Raw genomic sequence first — 20371 nt, forward strand, 5'->3', positions numbered from 1 at the left:
GGCTTAAAAAAGAAATGGCTTCTGTACATGACAATATTTCTGGTTGTGTATAGTATTAAGGAGTGTTATGCTTGACAAAGCAGAGAATGTCCACAACTATTGGAGGACAGGAGAGAGTTCTTGCTCAGCTCTGCGAGGAGAATGTCATGTTTTATGGACTAATGTGGCACAAAGTGAACCTGAAGGGTTGGAAATGACATGACAACCTCGGTAAGTGCACAGTGTGAGTCGGTTTTTGTCTCAAATGGTATCATAGTTACTGACAATAGAGTAGGTAGGAGGAGAAGCCACAAGAAAAGCTTTTTTATTTATGACAACAAAAGGAATAAATAAAATTTTGGTCCATAATTGGTGCCAAAAGGATGTTGTGTATGACAAGTATAATGCAATTTACTTGACAGTGTTACTTTCTGTAGTTATGTCTGCCACAGATGTGTGATTTCAAGCAACAAGGCTGACATAAATCTGGATCTTCATCTTCATAGGCATGCTTATGCTCAACTACTGGTGCTTTTCACCCACTTTCTCCATGTCTTTCTGAGCTGTAATTGCTTATACAAACTATGAGGGCACATGTGAAAGTGGTGTGGTGGGTTTGTATCAGCTGTTTTAAATGAGAGTTTACCTCTAGACCATCAGATGTAACTGTACTTTCAGCTACTAAAAAAAATGCTAGATGATGCTCACACATGTGGCTCTTTCCAAACGAAGTTTTTGTATCTAGCTTTACAGTTAGCATGCACAGCCAAATCAAGCTTGATGCATTTTAACCACCCAAGGAAAAGCCATATTATTTCATGTGTTGTTCTGTGCAGCAAGCAGCTCCAGCATGAATGGGCCAGGGGGGAAGTCTGGACAGCTCAGAACCACAGCTTTTGCAAGGTCATCTTCTTACTCAACCTTTAAGAGTATGATTTAAAAGCTTCCTGACTTTCCTCAGAAAAAGCCCTTTGGCAGGATTAAACTGCACCGCTGCCAATCCAGCTCAATACCAGGCATGTTAATGAAGAGTCTTGGCCTTTTTATTAATTCTACATGCAGGGTAGTCCATTCAGCAATGACTGAGAAAGTTTAATCAAATAATCTCATTGTTCCAAATTTATCACCACAATAAAAGAATCTACTAAAGAAATAGAAGATTAAAGAACTCTTTTTTTTAATGCTATATCATTTTATACTAAGAAGCAGTGCAGCCTTGAGGCTCACAGTAGTGCTAACCTCTGCCCCTATGTGAGTACACAGTACATAGGGATGTTCTTGTCTACAGGAGGAACCTGCTGCACAGCACCTTTGCAAATTGTCTGCCCAAAGTTCTTACTGTTACTCTCACTACAAATTTATACTGTTAACAGATTTTTTTTTTTTTAATTAAGTCTTTCAATTAAACAAACAAACAAACAACCTGGAAAAAAGTGCAGTGAGGCACTGTCTTTACGATATGATGACATTAATCCATTGTAGGTGACAAAAGGTGAAGAGAAGGAAACCTTTTTGTATATTGTTGGGAGAAGTTGGGTCTGTGTTGGTGTAGCAAAATATTTGTACTAGCTTCCAAAATGATTTTCAGAAGACCTGGAAAAATAAGTGTAATTGATTTACTAATAGGATGCAAAATGCATACATGGAAGTAAGTGGCTATGCCCCACACTATGGAAACATATAGCAAAAGTGCAATGCTCCTTGATCTGTGCCCACAGGTCAAAAATTCAGCTGTGGGATTTTCAATGTTTCAGACACATGAGTAGTTTCAAACAGCTGCCATTAATTTTATACTGTAAAAATTGCCTGTCAAATCAGTCTCCAAGTGTTCCTTTCTCTTCAGAGCTTTCTCCTGCTGAGAAAACTGCACAGTCCAGAGGTAGCAATACATTTTCTGCATCAAGAAAATGACAACTTTAAAAACCACCTTCAAAACTAGAAAAAAACAAAGTTTATCTGAAGGGTGAGAATTATCAGATTTTTCTTGGAGTTAGCACACTTTCCAGATAAGTGACTCTAAACATAATATGAATTTGTGCTCTGATTCACTAAAGTAGCTGCCTTCCCTGAGCACAAATCTATTAAAAGTTTTCTTTCAAGTTCTCTCCAGAGTCCTTCATTCTCTCCACTTATCTTTGTGGCTGTTGCTTCGCTTCTATCCTTGCGGGTTTTCAGGGCTAGACAGCATAGATACCTGTTGCTATGATTCCCCCTTTTCCTTATTAGCTGATTGTTTGGCTCACCTCTCAGCCAAACTCATGTGAAAATGACAAACTAGGAATGACAGGCAGATAAATACAGGAAATTTGCAAGATCAGTATCTGGTCTTTGCTTAGACTTTGTTTTGGAGCCTGTTTATTTCTTGTACAAATTACTTGAAATGGCACAATGTGAAAGGATACCAAGGCTATGTAGAACACAGATTGACTAAGATTCAAGCCTCTGGCATTTCTCAAAATATGAGATATTGAAGAGGTCTGCTGTTCTGTGTTTTCTGTCATTGACACCTCCAACAGTCCCTTTGGGGCCTCTTGCTGGAGGAAATAAATGTTACTTCTTTTTTTTTTCCTTGCTGCATTTCAGTTTTTTATTTGAACTGGGAAGAGAGGCAACAGCAGAACTTGTACACCATCAAGACATGATGAGGTGTCCTAAATTATTTTTTCCTGTACTTCTCATCTAACAACAGATAGCAAAACAGCAATATGCCTATCTTCAATTCCAAATATAAAGAACTTCTATTTTCCACTGCATCTGGCAAAGAAGAAACTGAACAGCTTATGTTCAACAGCTTCAAAGTAGCAGATTAAAACCAGTTTTCTATAAAGCAGAATACCTCCCAGGAACCGGGACACTGACTCTCTGCATCCCTTCCTGAATACAACAGACAGCTACATCATAATTTGTAGAGGTTTCCAGTTGCTTTCAGCAAAGAGTCATGTCAGAAATTCTGATGCTTGTTTGATTTTGCCCGTGCATTGCAGGGGTCTCAGTGCAATGTGGGAGCTCACAAGAAAAATGTGCTGCAACTTGTCTTAAATTCATCTGACTGCTCTCTCAAGCACAATTTCTTTTTACTGGAGAGAGTAAGTGTGAGTCTGAAGGTAGCTGGACTGTTTGTTTGTTTTAATTATTATTCAGTCTTGCGTGTGGCCATTCTCTGTCAGCTCTATCATTTTTTTTTCTTGGTTCTCTAGTTTTATTTACAACATTTAAAGGTGGTACTAAATGTTTTAAAATATGAATGCAAACAAGATCACCTTTTTCTTTTCTTGCTGATTGAAAACGTTTTGTGTGTGAAATAGATTGTTCAAAGTTGCACTCCTATTCAGTCTGGATAGCATACTAAAATTAGTGTCAGTGATTCAGCTGGAGTCACTTTGGATATACAGTAGTGTTACATTCCTGTGGATGTCAAATTTGTTCCCAGCTAAAGACAATGAATAGTTTTGCCATACAAGCATTTCCATATTTTATATAGGACTTTTATCACATATGTTGTATTTCTGTCTAACACCCAGAAACCCTTGGAGCTGGAACATCTGATTAATACCTTGGGTACACACCTTTGGTGCTTAGCATAAAAATACTAAGAAGCAGGAACATACATCAGTGACAGAAGATTGAGTTAGAAGACTACTTGCTTAAGGAGGGAGATGGGTTGTCTTCTAAAGACTGAGTTATTAGGAGTGAAGTTTATGAACTTGAAAAGAGGGAACTTGTTAACTGCATGCTGTAATTTCTGCAGTTGTTATTATTTTGTTGCCAAATTAAATATATTTTCTATCTTATCCTCCTACTTTCACTGTATCCTTTAAATGTAAAACTCTTGGAGGTGGGGAGAGAAATAGAAATATTTACTAATGTTTGTCATGAAATTAGTAATATTTTGATAATTGTAAGCTTCCATCCCAGAGAAATTTTTGACAAACTAGTATTGACAGAAGGTGAAAACAAATACAGTTTAAATTATATTTTCCTCTGATGTGGCATCACATTATAGACAGCATAATGCTAATATATCTTAATGGCTATGCCTTTCAAGAGCTGACTATCAGTCAAGCATATACTTTCATGTGGTCTGTAAAAAAAATGTAAAAGTGTGTCTAATGGGACAGAATAAGTCACCACATTCTGGAATACGTGCTAATTGTTCCCTTGTTATAGGGCTTTGTCATTTAAAAAAAAAATATATACACTGTTTCCTAACTATTCTGTGCTTGGATTATTATTATTAGCTTTAGAAAAGTCATTTATGCTGGCTCTGGGTTGGTGCTGCATGCCATGCTATGTGTCTCCAACCTAAACTAAGGTAACTGTTGCTCTGTTTTGCCCACTATTCCTTAAACAAGTATGTACTGTTTAGGAAATGCTTTGTTTTGAACTTGTTCCTTACTCTTGGTAGCATTGTTAGTATGCTACAATACTTTTTCTCTCCTCATATTAAAAAATTTAAGTTGCTCCATAGATCTATAAATTCCAAATCATTTGGGATCCCATACTTTATCTTCTGATATCCAACACCATATTGTCATGTTTCAGTTTTATCTGCAATACTGAAACATAATTAAAATAATATACACAAGAATTTTTACTTGCATGTCTCCAGCAGCTTCTGTGTTTTAAGAAGAAACCTTACTTACAGGAAGGTTTGACAAGAGCTCTCATCTTAACCTAAATCATCCTTCTGCGTTGGCTTGTGTCCCCTTGCAATCAGTGCTGTCACTTTGCAGGTAGGCAGCGTCAAACACCTGCACAGTTACTCTGATTGTGCTGCTGGACCACTGCTGTTCACCTGTGTTGGGCTTTGGAACCAACCTCCACAGCAACAAACATTTTCAATTCCACAGGCTCAAAATAAGGCTTGCATGGGAAATAAAATACATTTAGTGCATTATTTAGTACGTGTGTATTTTAGGCAGGTAATTGGCTTTCATCTGGTAAAGATTTTCTGCGTTCTGGTAATGCTGCAGTGATCCTGTAATGTTACCTTCAGTGAAAGTGAAAGGTTGCATTTAATTGATGCCAGCTTGCTTCCACATTCAATGCTTTGGTGTTTTAATATTCCAGTGAAACTGAGCTTGTGCAGTGGTGAAAAGGAGTGATTTTTTTTCTCCTTGACCTTTTTTTCTTTTCTATGAGACATACAAGTATATATAAAAATTTCTTTAATGTCTCTACTTGTAGGTGATAAATTAAAATCTAATAACATATATAGACAAAATTTTGTGAAAAAAAAAAGTTTGTATATGGTACACATCTATACTCAGACATTTATTTAAGCTTAATTGTATGTTAGGTGAAGTGTTTAAAAGAAATAACCTAAAAAAGGTGTTGGTTGGTGGAAGGTCAGGTGCCTGTGGTATTGCTTCAGCAGTGTACTGGGGAAAGCAGGAGGCTGCTCCTGTCAGATCGGGCCCGCGGTCACTTCAGGGCCGTCACTGCTGGGTTTGTCTCACACACTCCCCCACGTCAGTCCCAGTTTGGTCTTAGGGAGAGTGAACCCTCCGCCGCGGGGCTGCGGCCGATCGCCTCGGGGGCGGGCGCCCTTTCTGCCGGGGTACCCAACTACGGCCCCGGGCAAACCCGCTCCGCCCGCCGCCGGAGCGCAGCCCACCCGTGGCCCTTCTCCCCGCACCGCTATTCCTTCGCTCCTTCCCAAATGGCGCCGGAGGGGGAGAGACGCGACGAACGACGCGGCCCCAGACCGAGCCGCGCTCCCTCCGGGCGACGTCCAGTCCCGCGCCGCATCCCGGCGGAGCCGGGCCCCACGGCCCCCGGCCCCACTCCCACGGTGCTACGGCCGCACCCCGAGCACCCGCTCGCCCGGATCCACACCAGCGGTGCGAGGGGACCGGGAAAGCGGGCATCGCTTCGCTCCTCGACTGACAGGGCGGTGAGGCCCCCTCCAGGGGAGGCGGGGCCGTCCCCGCCCCTCCCCGCCTCGCCGGCGGTTGGTGGCGGCGGGGCCGCGGGGCTCCCCCTGCTGGCGGCCGGCGGCAAGGCGCGGGGCGGGGGGCGCGGAGCGGAGCGCGCCCTGCCCTGCCCGGCCCCCGCCACCGGCGCTCCGCAGGCGGCAGCGCCTCGCAGCCGACAGCGGCCGTCCGCCCGGCTCCCTGCCTGCCTCCCTGTTTGCCGCTCCCGCCAGGGACCGGCGCCAGCCCAGGGACCCTTTGCAGCGGGGACCGCCGTCTCCCTGCTCCCTCTCCTCTTTCCTTCCCGCCTCTCACCCGGCCGGTGAGCGCCGCCGGCTCGCCCCGCCGTGAAGTCTGGGCGCCCCCCAGCCATCGCTGCTGCTCCCCATGGGGATCCGGGAGTTCCCCAACGGCTCCGCGCGAGGCAAAGCCGCCACGCTGTGAGTACCGCTGCGGGGCCGGGCGGGAAGGCTGGGTGGGACGGGGACACCCCACCCCATCCTACCCCACCCTACCTCACCTCAGCCGGCGCCGCCGTCCGCCCCCGGGGATCGGTCCGGCGGAGGGCGGCGAGGGAAGTTTGCGGTATCGCTGCCGCGGGCGCCGGGGCCGCTCACCTGCCGGCCGATGTCCCGCCGCCAACTTCGCCTCGGGCCGGCGGAGGGTGGCGACCCCCGCGGCGGCGCTGCCAGCCGGGTGTCCCCCGCGGCCCCGCTGACGCCCCTCTCTCGGCCCCCAGAGGCATGCGGCGCTCCCCCGATGTCAGCCCCCGGCGGCTGTCCGATATCAGCCCGCAGCTGCGGCAGCTGAAGTACCTGGTGGTGGACGAGGCCATCAAAGAGGACTTGAAGTGGTCCCGCTCCGTGGAGGACCTCACCAGCGCGTCCGTGGGGCTCACCTCCATCGAGGAGCGGATCCTCCGCATCACCGGCTACTACGGCTACCAGCCCTGGGCCGCCAGCTACAAACGTGAGTCCCCGGCACGGTCGGGTTGGGGGCTGCGAGGAGGGGGGCAAGCACCGGGGCTTGGCGTGGTGTCTGAGAAGTGTGGGTGCGTGGCTCTGATTGCTTTACCCACGGGAAAAATTCGCTCCGTGGAAGTGCTCCCACTCTGTGCAAAGAATTCTGCGCCCGTGTTGCATTAGTCCTCAGGCAGTTGTCGGCTCACAGGAGTGTAGTGCAATGATCACAACAGTTACATTTCGTTAAGAAGATAGGTCAAATGCTTGTCTTAATGTTGCAGACACAATTAGTGGTGCTCATTACCCTGTTTGTGGTGGCTGTGTCGGAGTCCTATTGTGCATTCAGGTACAAGTAAAATGTTATCAGTGCACCTTTCTGTTGTTGGGGGGTGGAGGGGAGTGAGGGCTGTCAAATTTTCACAGCACTTGACCTGAATGTTATGGCTTTTCCTTTTTGTGGAACTGCTTCTTCCACATGCCTGCACTTGAGAAAGAAACTTCCTGTGATATCAGTATGAAGGGAGACCTAGCTGTATTCCTCCACATACATGATTTACAAAGGAAATGATACCTTGAGTGGTTGTAATATGTATCAACTAGTATTTTTGCATGTAACACATCCTGTTTCTTGTCCATCTTTCATAACCATGATGGCGGTGCATAAATTAACAAGTTCTAAGAATAATTTACCACTTAACTGAAGTAATAAAAATATTTTGTTTGTCTCAATGTTGTTCATAGCATCACAGGGTTTTTATTGTAAAAATAATTCTGCTGTTCCAGAAATCATTGCTTTGCTGGGAAGACTGGCTCTGACAAAGTGATTGTTCGCATGTTGCACTTTCCTAAGTACTAACTGTGACCATTCTGAAATGTTTACTCATGGATTATCTTTTTGACAGCGTGCTTCATAATGGAAGCAAATGATGCCAGAAAGCATGGTCCACAGTACTAGTTCAGTTTTTCTATGAAGAAGAGCCGCTCCTGATTGTCTGATTATAGGACTTTACTGATAAATATTCTCAGACTTCTTCTGTATGAGCCTTTCATTTTTCTTGATTGAGATTATGATAGAAATATCTGATATTTGCTACTTCACTCACAGAGAGTATGGGATTTCTCTAAGAGCAATTCCATTGCCTGGATTGGGATCATTCCTGAGAGTAAAGCTTGTTCAGGTCAGTTTTCAGTATCAGATCATATGCTGATGCCAGACTGAGTTGCATGTTAGTGCTTCTGTCTGACAGAGTGACTAATAGCCCAGCTGAAGTCACACTGAGCTGCTATGGCTGAACCTTCTGAAGTAGTAAAGGTCATGCTGGCTCCTCAATTATAACCCATTTGTTGAAATTTATAACTGTCTGAAAAAGTTAATTGCAAGCCTAAGCCTGCTATTCTCATTATATTTTCTCTCGTAACTCATTCTGAATAACAAAATTACATACTTGAGTTGTAATGGTGGGGGATAAATACACAAAGTGTCTGAATTTCATAAATGTAAACCTAAAAATAATAGGTTATGTGAAGTTGTCACCAGTTTAAAATCTGAGTTGCTAGGAAGGTAGGAGAACACACAGAAGAAAAGGCCTGTCTCTCAAGCTGGTGTAATGTAGCATGGCTGAAGCAGGGCTGTGTTGATCTGCGTTAGCTGAATAGCTGACTGAATGCACATAAATGGGGTAGATAATAAAAAATGGGAAGTCAGCTTCATCACAGTTCCTTTGAAACCTCTTTGAATAGCCCTTCAAACTGGGCTTATGCTTTGGGATATGGACTTTCCTTGTGACTTTCCAGTCAGAAGGTTTAATTGGCCCCAAAATTGTGAGCAAGCTATTTTTGTTAAGTTCAAATTGCATTTGGGGTACTTTTTGTCATCTTATTGTGCATGTGTATAGACATTTAGCTGCTGTAGGCACTAGGAAGTATCACTATGGAGTGCATTAATAATGGACCTGATTTATGGAAAATAAGTCTGTCTAGTCGGACCTAGACTTGGCCTACCTCTGTCAGTGACATTCTTTTTATTGTAACTGAATCACCTGTAGGGCCATATGTGTTTTTTTGACACTGGAGAGTATTCCTCTCATACTTCATTTAGACTGTTTTGATATATATGTATATATAAAATTGAGACATTCAGAAAGCTTTTACTAGTTTTTTAAACAAAACCCTATGAGGGAAACTACCAGAGACAGACACAGTGTTACCATGAGCCCAAAACTTGCTTGGCGACTAGTTTTGTTGTGGTAAAAAACTGACCATTTAAAACATACTGGGATACCTCAAGGTTATGGACCAGCTCCAGTATTTAATATACTTAGATGGAAAGAGGGGAGGAAGAAGTGCTAACCTGCTGGAGACACAAACTGGTAGGAATTGAACAGAACAAGAAAGGACTTGGCATTACTCTGGGGAGAGCTGATGGAACCAGGTGAATAGCCCAAATGTTAACAAATGACTTTCAGATATGTTTCCTGAAAATGCTAAAATTACGTGCAAAATTTCACATCATTACATCGCCTGGTGAGAGGGCATAGTTTGGGACTGTGCACAGCTCAGGGAAGACCTCTGCTGTTTGACTGCACTTGCAAAACAGATTTTAGGAACTGGAATAATGTAATGTGCTTCTGTGTTATGATGCCTTCAGAGAATTAAGCAGTACAGCCTAGTGAAATACTATGTAATATTGGTTATCTCCTCTCAAAAAAGATGCCAGAAGGCTCTGAGATGAGTAAGGAGAAAGAGTACAGGCAATCTATACAGAATCTCGAGAGTTTTGGCTGTTTACCTTGAAGAGGTTGAAACAAAAGTGCTGGCACATATTCTCAGGTAGATAGAGAGGTTTTTCTACTTATTGTGTTATAAGAGAAAAACAGGTGGACAGTCAATGAAGCTGAAAAACTGATAGAAAAAGAAATAATTTTTAAGAAAACACATAATTTGTTCTTGAGGTCAAGAATTCAGTGGCTTATAGTTGATAGGAATGACAATATTTATAATTGTGATAAACTGGGAAAAATATCAGAGAAGATATTAAACTTCATTATTCAGAATTCAAATTAGCCCCTCTTAGGGTGGGAGGGGGCTGCTTCGTGTGAATTTCTTGGGCTTTCCTCCATAGCATCTGCCCACCTTCAGAAAGAGAACAGGAGTGTGTCCTGATCCGATCTGGTGGTTCTAATTTTTCTGAAATTCTCACTATTGATTTTCAGGGTAACTAGTTACGTGAATAACTGCTCTCCAGTCTAAATCAAATATTCCTATTTCTCCCATAGGGACTGTTTTTCAGCATCTGATTTGATTTCTCAAATGCAAAGGCAGAGGGGGAGAAACACACGTAAGATGCAGTCAGATTGTGGAGTCATACTCTGATGCAGCTACATCAATAACAGAGCTCAATATTTCTGAAATCCTAGTTAGCAACAAGAGGTATGTTAATTGACTTTTTACTGATTAACACACAGGGATCAAAGAATTTAATTAAAAAAAAATCAACCATCCAACCAACAAAACAAAATAACAAAAACAACCAAGCAACCAAAAAAACCTATAACCCACAAAATTTTTAGATCTCAGTGACAGCCTCTTTGTTGCATGTAGATCAAACTCTTGTGAGAGTCGAATTAGCAGTGCTGTTCTCTTTCATGAAGGTTAAGTAAATTACCATGATTTCTGCCTCTAAAAGCCTGTGACTTCAGTTTCATAGCAAAGGCAAGTTTGGAGGTGAACAACCATATTTTAAGTTTCCATTTTGTGCCACTATCAGTAGGAATTAGGTTTCTAAATATTTTTAGAAGTATAGTCCATGGGAGGTTTTCTGTACTTGAGAAATACTGGTGTGTCTAAACTCTTGAACTGTCTTGCTGATCTGTATGGAAGTAGTCTATTTTAATTATTGTAGCAAGTGGCAGGGTGCTCGTTTCCACCTGAAATATGCACAGCTAGCGCCTTTGCAGAACATTAATTTTTCTCTACGTTAACTAGGTCTATTTTGTGGTGATTCAATATTACAGTCTGTCATTATGTGATTAGTATTCTAAATACATCCATGTAGGCTTGAGCCAGCTATCCCTATTTTCCAATCTTTGCCTCTTCCTACAGATCACCCACTTCGACTCCTTGTTTAAGATTAGGGCCTTTCTTCTAAAGCAGGAACCTTCGAATATACTTAGCATGTATTCCTAAATACATTCTTGTTATGGACAAATGAGGGTTATATTGGTCCGTCCCTCCTTTTAGATACCCAAGAGATCACCTGGACTTCCACTTTTTATTCACTTACCTTCTCTATGTACTTACAGATGTCACTCTACCTGCAGAAAGAATATTAAGAGAATAATTTGTACTTTTAAGACCTCTCAGTGCTATTTAGTAGGGAAGGACCACAGTCTGTGGCTTACAGCTGTCAACATACATTTCGATGAGACTTTGAGCTTGTGAATAACTCCATGTTGTTCTAGTGACTTCTTTTAAGCAGCTCAGATGAAAGGGAAAGATTGTGTCCAGTAGCACTGAAGCTCTCTGGCACTGCTGATCCCTGCTACTTTAAAAATTAGTTCTCTAGTTTTTAATGCTTCTTCATCATTATTTCAACAATAACAAAACAAGAGATGATACTGTTTTAATGCCCAGAATTTCAGCGTAGTACTCATACAGCAGGTAGCACAGTAGGTCTTGACCTGGACATGGTACTCAAATGCTATCACCAATATAAGTAACATATTGGAACACATTGGCTTAAAAATATTCTAAAGACATTTTTGTATAAATATACATATATATATGTACACACACATATATTTATGCTCAGAAAGCATAAATATGAGTATGAAAATGCCCCAGTTATGGAACTTTGGTAGCCTTAAAAGATAGTAGTTTAATGCTGGTTTTAGCTAATTAGAAGCATGGGCACTGTGCCCTTAAAAATACTGGAGTATCAGTTACAGTGCTGAAGACCAGTGTTTCCACCTGATCCCTAAGTGTTCCTTCTTGTGATCTGCGTGTCATGTGCCATTGAATGCTGTTACTTTCACGCTTGCTAAAAGCAAATCCAGTGGGAATATGAATCAGGATAAAAATATCACTGCTTGAAATTTGTGCCAATACTGTTTTCGCGTATTTGCATCTGAATGAGAATATAACATATTTTTTGAGGTGCTATACAGTAATCTCTGGAAATTCAAAGACGAAGTTGAAGGGCATTGTTTTCTCTGCAGAAAGCCATTTTCAGGCCAGCTGTGATTCATTTAAAACCGATCACTTTCTTTCCAATACATAAAAACTGAATGTAGTGCTCTTATAACTAGTGCAAGACTTGATGGTATCATTCATGTTGCTGTTCCTGAGGTCAAATGAATCTCACCTTTCAGGTGAAAACATGGAGTAACCTCTAGATGTCTTGCTCTGGGAGAGAAACTCAGATATCTGTCCCAGGGTCAATCTATAGGTTAGTCCTCCCAGAAGCTTAGAAGACAAGTAAAAATATGTGCTTTATCTCCTTGTTTTAAATCAGGCTTATGGTATCTGAGGCCTAATGCATTTTTTTTTTCCTAATGCTTTTCATTGGCAACAGTAACACAACTAATCCATTGGCCCCCATAGACTTAAACTTTTGGGTCATCTCACAACTGAGAATGAGCATGGAATAGCACACTCTGGCCACGTGAGACAGGGCAGAAGAGTACAGGTGATGAAAACTGAGCCGCTGCAAAGCTACCAGATGAATATTTAAAGAAAAATGGAGATTGAAATGGAACCAGCCTTTCAGAAGTTTCTTTTGCAAGACAGTTCCAATGGAGAAGAGACATGAGGGTTCTTTGCCTTTTTTTTCAGGTGGTAAGGAAACTATTTTTTGGCCAACACTAAGGGCATATCTGGTTCCTGTTCCAATATAGAGCTTCATTAATCACAAATTCTAAGTTTTTAATTGTTTGCTGGCAAACCAAGCAAATTGTAATTTAAACTGTTTTACTAAGCATTTTGAATTGTTTAGTAAATATTTAGTAAGTTGTAAATATTTAGTGAACATTTAGTAACTTGTTTCCTAAACAATTTTAATTCTGTAGTGTCAAGTAACTACCACTTTCAATTAAGCAGCTGGATAGATATTTTATATTTTGTATCTAGTTTTCACAGTGAAGAAACTAAAAGTTACCACCTACAAATGGCCTGTTTTTTGTTTGTTTGTTATTTAAACAAATTAATTGGTTGCTTTCATTTCTTTTTTTTTTTCTTTTTAGCTTTAATTACATGTCATCAGCAGCATGGCATTTATGCAAAGTAATCCATGGCGCAGCAATTAGGGGTCTGTTGGTTTCCAGCATTCATTTTATACCCTTAACAAATGGTGTCATTGAATGTTGTTATTTTGGTAAAATATACCACTGAAATCTCCATCACAAAATCCCACTAGTAAACTTAGTTGTACATCTTTGTGAAGCCCATGTTAGCAGTTTGGAAGAGTGTTGACTGGCATTTGAGACTCCTTTCACTGGTGAACTGTCTTTATTTGAAATATAAAAATGTGAATGTCTTCACTAATCAATGTGTTGAATCCATAATAATGGATTGTTGCTATGAACACAAACTACTGTGTATTGATACAGAAGAATGAGGCAGCAAACTTTTTTGTTAAAAATGAATTTGCAGACTATCAAGAACTATGAACAAATGCTTGTTTTGGGAACAAATTTGCATCACATTTGTGAAGGTGTATCTGTCTTTATTGGAGGCCCTTCCTTCATTAGGGAAAATTCTGTAATAGTTCTGGAGTGCACTATGTGGTGTATACTTGCAACTGAAGTCAATGATTTATTTAATAAAAGCAATTAATTACATAAGATAATGGCATTGGAATTTGGCTGCAAAGTCTGTGCTGCTCCAGATACTGTTGTGTAACTGGAGTGTCACTGAAACACAAAGGCGCAGAAGGACAAAAGCTCCGGGTCCCAGATGTTTGTCCCTCTTGAAATTGCTTAGTGCATCACTAGCGACGCTCATTAGCCTTATAGCTAATTTTACCAGGTTTTGGTTCATGTCAGGGCTGTCTTCAAGAGGGAGTTTTTGTGCCCCAATCTGTCTTTAATGTGATGAGGTGTTTGTGTTTCATGCACCTGGTGTAAATCAGAAGATGCTGATAATTACTGCCATTTACTTGAGGTCAAATAAACCTTCAGGATAGAAAGAGGGATGGAAAAGTTACATAAAAGCAACATTACCCATTTGGCAAAGTGTTCTTCTCTGGAGCATCTGAGGGTGTAGTTCTGTCCCTCTTTTGTTTTGGAAGCAGAAGCCATAGATGTTCAACTATTGCTACTGAATGATGATTGCTCTGAGAAAAGTAATACAATGAGCATCTGTTTTTGGAGAAAGGAACCATGATCTGCAGATAAATTTCTACCTAGGGAATAGCTCGGCTTCATGCAATATATCTTCTTGTAGAACCTGCTTCCCTGAGCATTTTTGATTCTTTGATTGTCTTCACTTGGCACACATTATTTGATTCCTCAGCACATCCATGGAAGGAAAAAGATGCTGTGATTGCATGTAAGGCCATAGAGAATTATTTGCTTTATGAACCACTCCATGAAACATGCCATAGGTGGTAGGGATGCAGGGGGGTGGTATTCCTGATTTCCTTTTCTTTTAATTTTGGCAAACTTGTGTTGCACTTGGCCAGCTCCCTTTATAAAAAGGTCTGTATTTTCTCTTGAACTTTAGGGTCTCATGCCTTCCTGTCATTTTGTTTCCATGAGTATATCTGGCCAGTGTAAGAAATGGGCATTTTTTTCTGAGAGCTGAAATTTGGATCTTTGAGCTTCTCCAGAACAGGTGAATGTAACTGGCTGCTAGTGAAAACAGTTGCATGCTTCCTAATAAGGCCTTGTTCTTTCATCTAAATACTATTTTTGCTTTGCTATAACTGGCCCCTGTGCAATAGTTTGTGAAAAGGGTCCTTCATGCCTAAAGGGAGCAGCCAGATTTTCAGTTTTGAACTGTGGTGCAAAGTCCTACCAATCCCACTGCAACATGAATAATAACCAGCAGAGCTAATCTGATAGTGATAACCCAAAGGGTTCAATCTTTTCTTGACTTTTATATTGGTAATAGTACAGATTGGATGTTTTTCCTCACTATCTCTTCTTCATACCAGCTAAATTACCGAAGTAGCATGGAAGTTGAACTTGTTGTCCTCTTTCCATGTATGCTAGAGCTGACCAAGCCATTTGACTCTTACAGTCACTGGCAGTTGTGCTGTTCATGAGACCTGTGGTAGTCTGGGGGCTCTACCTTATCCCAGGTATCTTGCTTTGGCTTTCCCAGATCCGTGCAGTTGTGTGAACAGAGCACTGGCTTGTCCTCAGGTGGGAAATGAACTGAGGACCTGCTCATTCAGACGTGTCACACTTGTGTGAGGATGATGATGGTGTTTCCATGGTGATATCCTGAAAGGCTGGAGTTGGCTTTCCTTTTCCAAACAGAAACTTGTATCTAGTGTAGTTTATCAAGTGCTCAGTAGGGATTATCTGCTTGTGAGTTTTGGCTGTAGCTGAGATACTAGGTGCCAGGATTAAGATCAGTCATCCAGTGTTTGCACTATGAAATAGCAAATACATGTTTGTGGCTCTATGATTCTGTTTGCTCTCCTGCTGGCTTTATGCGATGTCTTTTGAAAGCTTTGAGACTGGTTAATGAAATATGCAGCCATTTATATTAGTATTTATTTGGGCAAACTAACATGGTAATAGTCTTATGGTAATCGTGTTTAAGTTTTCAGTTTAGACAGTAGCTACTGTTTTTGGGTAGCGCATTCCGTGGAACAATAATTAATAACAGAAAGCATGCTGTTCCTTGTCCTTGTGCTGAAATTAATTTTTGCTGTATAGCGTATAATTTTACAGTGTCCCACTGGCCTGGTAACTTCTCAGTTCTGGATCTTTTTTCCTTTCAGAATGAAGACAATTTTAATGTAGAGAAATATGTTAGGTTTGTTTTTCAGAGACTTGTTAAAGAGAAGAAATTAGCAAATAATGTAAAGGTAGAAAAAGGTAGGAAAGAAAAAAAAACCTAAAAATCAGTAGAACCATGGAAAATATTTATAAGCAAAGTTAGGAGTTTGAATCACTTTCACGTTTAGTAAGAGTTAAAAAAGGGCGGAAAAGGGTTGTTTTTTTTTTCTACAGATTTGACTTCCTGACACTTCTATGTCATGTGTTGTGACTAGGAGTGGCCTCTGTTTTTCAGGACTTATTTTTCAGCTATTTCTTATACACATTACAGTGTATTCTGTGGGCCTGAATTTGAATGCTCAGGTTTTATGCAAGCCAGAGATTATGCCAAGACAAGGCAAATTATAGGAATGGCAGGTGAGTCTTGAACTGAAAATTAATATAAGCCCACATTTAGTTAGTGTAGTAGGTATATTGTGGGGCTCCTGCATCCAGCCACATGAACTTTCTCCCAGGATATATGGAGTAAAGCCCTTTTTCAAAAGATTCTCTTTTTCAGCTGGGGAAAATACGTGAGTTGGAGGGAAAACCAGACTAACATGGAGGAATAGAGCTACTGTATGCCTGGCTTCAGGGATTTCAGGAGGCTGATTCCTGGATGTTTTCTCCAGCTTGCCAGGTTATCCTGGGAGGAATATATAAGGAGTGCATAAAGACATCTTCAATCACTGCACTCCCACAGTTGCCTTGTAAGTCTTACGATTGATTTGTTCAGCCTGGAGAAGAGGAGACTAAGAGGAAACCTTATCACAGTCTACAGCTTCCTCACAAGGGGAGGAGGAGGGGCAGCTGCTGATCTCTTCTCTTTGGTGACCAATGACAGAACCCGAGGGAATGGCAGGAAGATGTGCCAGAGAGGTTTAGGTTGGACATTAGGAAAAGGTTCCTCACTCAGAGCGTGGTGGAGCACTGGAACTGGCTCCCCAGGGAGGTGTCACGGCCCCAGGCCTCACAGTGTTCGAGAAGAGACTGGACAATGCCCTCAAACACATGGTGTGAACTGTGAGGTTGTCTTGTTCAGGGACAGGAGTTGGACTCGATGATCCTTGTGGGTCCCTTCCAACTCAGGACATACTATGATTCGGTGATTCTATGATGATACTCTTAGAGAGTGCAGCATAGAATTTGACCTCCAGTTCCTGCTCATAAAATTACTTTCCAGCCTTTGGCAAGTACTTGTACTTTAATAAACAACTCCTTTAATAAGCAACTTCTTTACTTTGTCCTTTTTTTTTTTTTTTTTTAAATCAGCAACAGAAAGAAAATGTATCCTTTTCTATTTCAAACTTCATGCCTTACTTATGTGTTGTTTGATATCTGTAGGAAATTCTTTGTGTTTCGCAAATAGTGAAGAGGTACAGCGTTTTATGTGTGTTCTGACTTCATTTAGGGTGAGAAGTAGTTTTGGTTTTTTATGATATTTTTCCAAATAAAAACAAAAATGGGCAGTAAATCATAAATGCATGAATGAGTGTATTCTTTGTAGGGAAATGCATGGACAAGAAATGCGTCTTGAATCTTGTACTGGGAGCAGTACTTGGGCCCCCTGTTTCTGGTATCTGCGTAGTAGAAGTTGAATCTCACTGGAAATATTTCTGACAAACAATATTAGGCATTCTGTATTTATTCCTGAAAAACTCAGAGAATGAAAACATTTTTGCATGGCATCTTTATAGGAATCTTTGCTATTAATATTACTTTAAAATGACACTCGTACACCAGACGGTGTTTTCTTTCTGCGTGTCAGATTCTTTTACACCCTACATTAACACTTCAAAAGCACAATATCTCTTGTCTACATAATAAAAATACAATGGAAGGGGGAATGATATCAGAATCCCCAGAGTGTAAACCTAGACTTTCTTACAGCTCCCTGGGCACTTTTTATTTCTTGATGAAATTGCTGCACAAAGGAAACTGGGAAAGGCACCTCCAGTAGAGCACTTCTGGCTCAAAGTCGTCTATCAAAGGCAAAGTACAAGCTCTGCACTTGTACTAATATTGAAAATATGAAAGAATTAGAAAAACTGTTGGGATGAATCCCTGACTCCAACCACATCCATAGCACTTTTGTCAGTAACTTAAGTCAAACCAGGTTTCTCCCATGAGGCTTAAGTCCTTGAGTTTGCCTTTTAAGCAGGCTTCTCACTTTATATGCTGAACATTTGTTCCTAAGGCAACTGCATCCAATTACACCTACCCATACATGGTCTTTATTATATGTTACTGAGCACTATTGAGGAGCTCTATTTTACTTATAGAATAATTATTTCTTTTTAAAATGTGCATTTTAAATTTTCTTTTGTGTTGAACTTGGTATTTAATTTGTACTTAATATCTTGTCCCAACATGGGTAGAAAGGAACTACAGCAGTTGAGAAGAGATCACTCTTTCTCCCCATTGCCTAGAAAGATGACTACCCAAACCGAAGTGCTGAAAGAGGAGGAACTTATATACAGTCATTTAGAGTTTCTTGTTAGCAGTAAAGGACTGAGACCTCTGATAGGGCCTGCTATAGAAGCACCGGGTTAGGAGGAGAAGGTCCTCAAACAGGTCTGTTACCAACAGAAAATTCCTATTTCCCTAAGTCCAAACTCCCTCATTTTTGCTAGATGCTAAATCATATCTCCTGTCTATCCACTTCAGATGAGGACAAATAATCCCCCATATGCTAGTGCAGGGGACAATGAATGGGTCTGAGACCTTTTAAAATAACAGAAAGACATTCTAGTTCATCATTTGTATAATCTATAACTAGGAAGCCAGTTAGGACTTGATAGCCCTGACTCAGTCAGCTGGGAAATAAGAGCAGATAAAACCAGACCTCTTTGCAAATGTAGACAAATGAGGGTGTGTAATGGGCTGGAATTACAGGGTACCTGGAAAAATTTGAAATGCTAAAGATATCAAAATGTTGTACATGCAGCTTAGTTGTTTTAGTTATTGTTAAGCTATCCCACCACAAAAACATGAGTGACATACAGGATGTAGCTTGGAGAAACTCCAAGATAAAGTTTAAAAGCCATCTAATGAAGCTGTTTGATTGGGTCAGTGCATTAACCTTTTATCTCTTTGTTCTCAAAGACTGAAATCACTCAGCTTTCACATTGGTAAGACCACAACAGAAGCTAAGGGAAATTTTGCCTGCCTAAAACCAGCAACTAATGGTGTGCAGGAAACTGCAGTCCTGAATGGAAGTGAGGGTCCTGGTCTAACTGTAGTTGTGATGGGTCCATGAAGGCTGTGCACTTTGGCAGCCTTAGACACTCATAAACCACCAGTGAGTCCCAGGAGTAAGCTAGCTGGAGTATTTTTACAAACACAACATGCTATCACAAGGCCAAAGTCTCTTTTTCTATTCTAATGCCTTCTGCACTTTTCAAATAGAAGTGCAAAGTGGCTGGACCTGGTCCCAGCTTCCAGCTGAGAGCATTCCTGTTGTAGCTATCTGTTGATGTAAACACGGTTGGTAAATTCACTTCCAGCTAAGAGCATTCCCCTTGTAGCTACCTGTCAATGTAGACGTCTAGTGAATTCCTTTGTTTTCTTCACTTTGTTTCCATGCAGAAGGCAATTAGACAGGAGGCATGTGCGATCCTCCAATTATAAGAAAATGATCCCTCTTATTTATGTCAGGTGAGGACAACATGAGAGCAGTGAAACTGCCTTTCTATCTGGAGCTGTTTGAAACAGGAAGAGGTAACACAATCTCAAATGTTGAGACAATTTGGATGTTGAAACACATTTTTGGAGCAAGGATTGTAGAATCTTAGCCAAATTTGCATGCCCAGCTGTAGGAATTGCACCAGGGAAATCAGAGACATCTAGACCAAGAGATTTAATATTAGCTAACATCTTGGATATTAACTGCTCTAGCTGAATTACTGTGCATTGAAGAATAGTTGGAAGGCACAAAACAATCAGCACATTGCATTGCATAAAGGCTTCTTTCACTTGAGGTCTATAGCTCTCAGCTAGTACAAGGTGAAACCAGTTGCACTGTAATCTGCTTTGTGCAACAGCAGCTAATTTTACTAAAAAAAAAAAAAATATTATATAAATCTGAGCTCAGTGTTGAAGCTGGAGAATTTGTCTGACAGTAACCAGCCTTGCACGTCCTCATCTTTCTTGCTTTTTTGTTGCTGTTATTTCTAATAGGGTGAATTATTCTTTCTTCTCGTAAGGATGTTTTCATTAGATTTTTTTTAGAGTTAAAATTAGAGCAATTCTCAACTATTTTAAATAATATTTCTCAAATATTTTTGCATTTATAAGTTCTTAGGGCTAACGAATACGTAAAGTTTAAATATTATAGTAGCTACTATAAGGTAATGCCCCAAGCCTGTCAGTGGTAAAGAGGCATTTGGGCAATGCCCTTAATAACATGCTTTAACTTTTGGTCAGCCCTGAAGTGGTCAGGCAGTTGGGCTAGATCACTGTTGGAGGTCCCTTCCAACTGAAATAATCTATTCTACTCTTCGTATCTCCTGTAATTTTTATTATGTTA

At 40.9% G+C, this 20371-nt stretch overlaps 1 protein-coding gene across 1 annotated transcript in view; it reads left to right on the plus strand.

Annotated features, from left to right (window-relative positions):
• Positions 1-6281: 6281 nt before the first annotated feature.
• Positions 6282-20371, plus strand: part of SLC35F3 (solute carrier family 35 member F3) — a gene marked incomplete at both ends in the record, with an annotated part of 178599 nt that continues 164509 nt past the window's right edge. The window contains 2 exons of the mRNA XM_080342849.1: positions 6282-6334; positions 6634-6863. Of these exons, the coding sequence (XP_080198975.1) occupies positions 6282-6334; positions 6634-6863 (283 nt within the window). The remainder of the gene's footprint in view (positions 6335-6633; positions 6864-20371) is intronic.

This window comes from Nesoenas mayeri (genome assembly GCF_963082525.1).
Source record: "Nesoenas mayeri genome assembly, chromosome: 3".
Classification (NCBI taxonomy): domain Eukaryota; kingdom Metazoa; phylum Chordata; class Aves; order Columbiformes; family Columbidae; genus Nesoenas; species Nesoenas mayeri.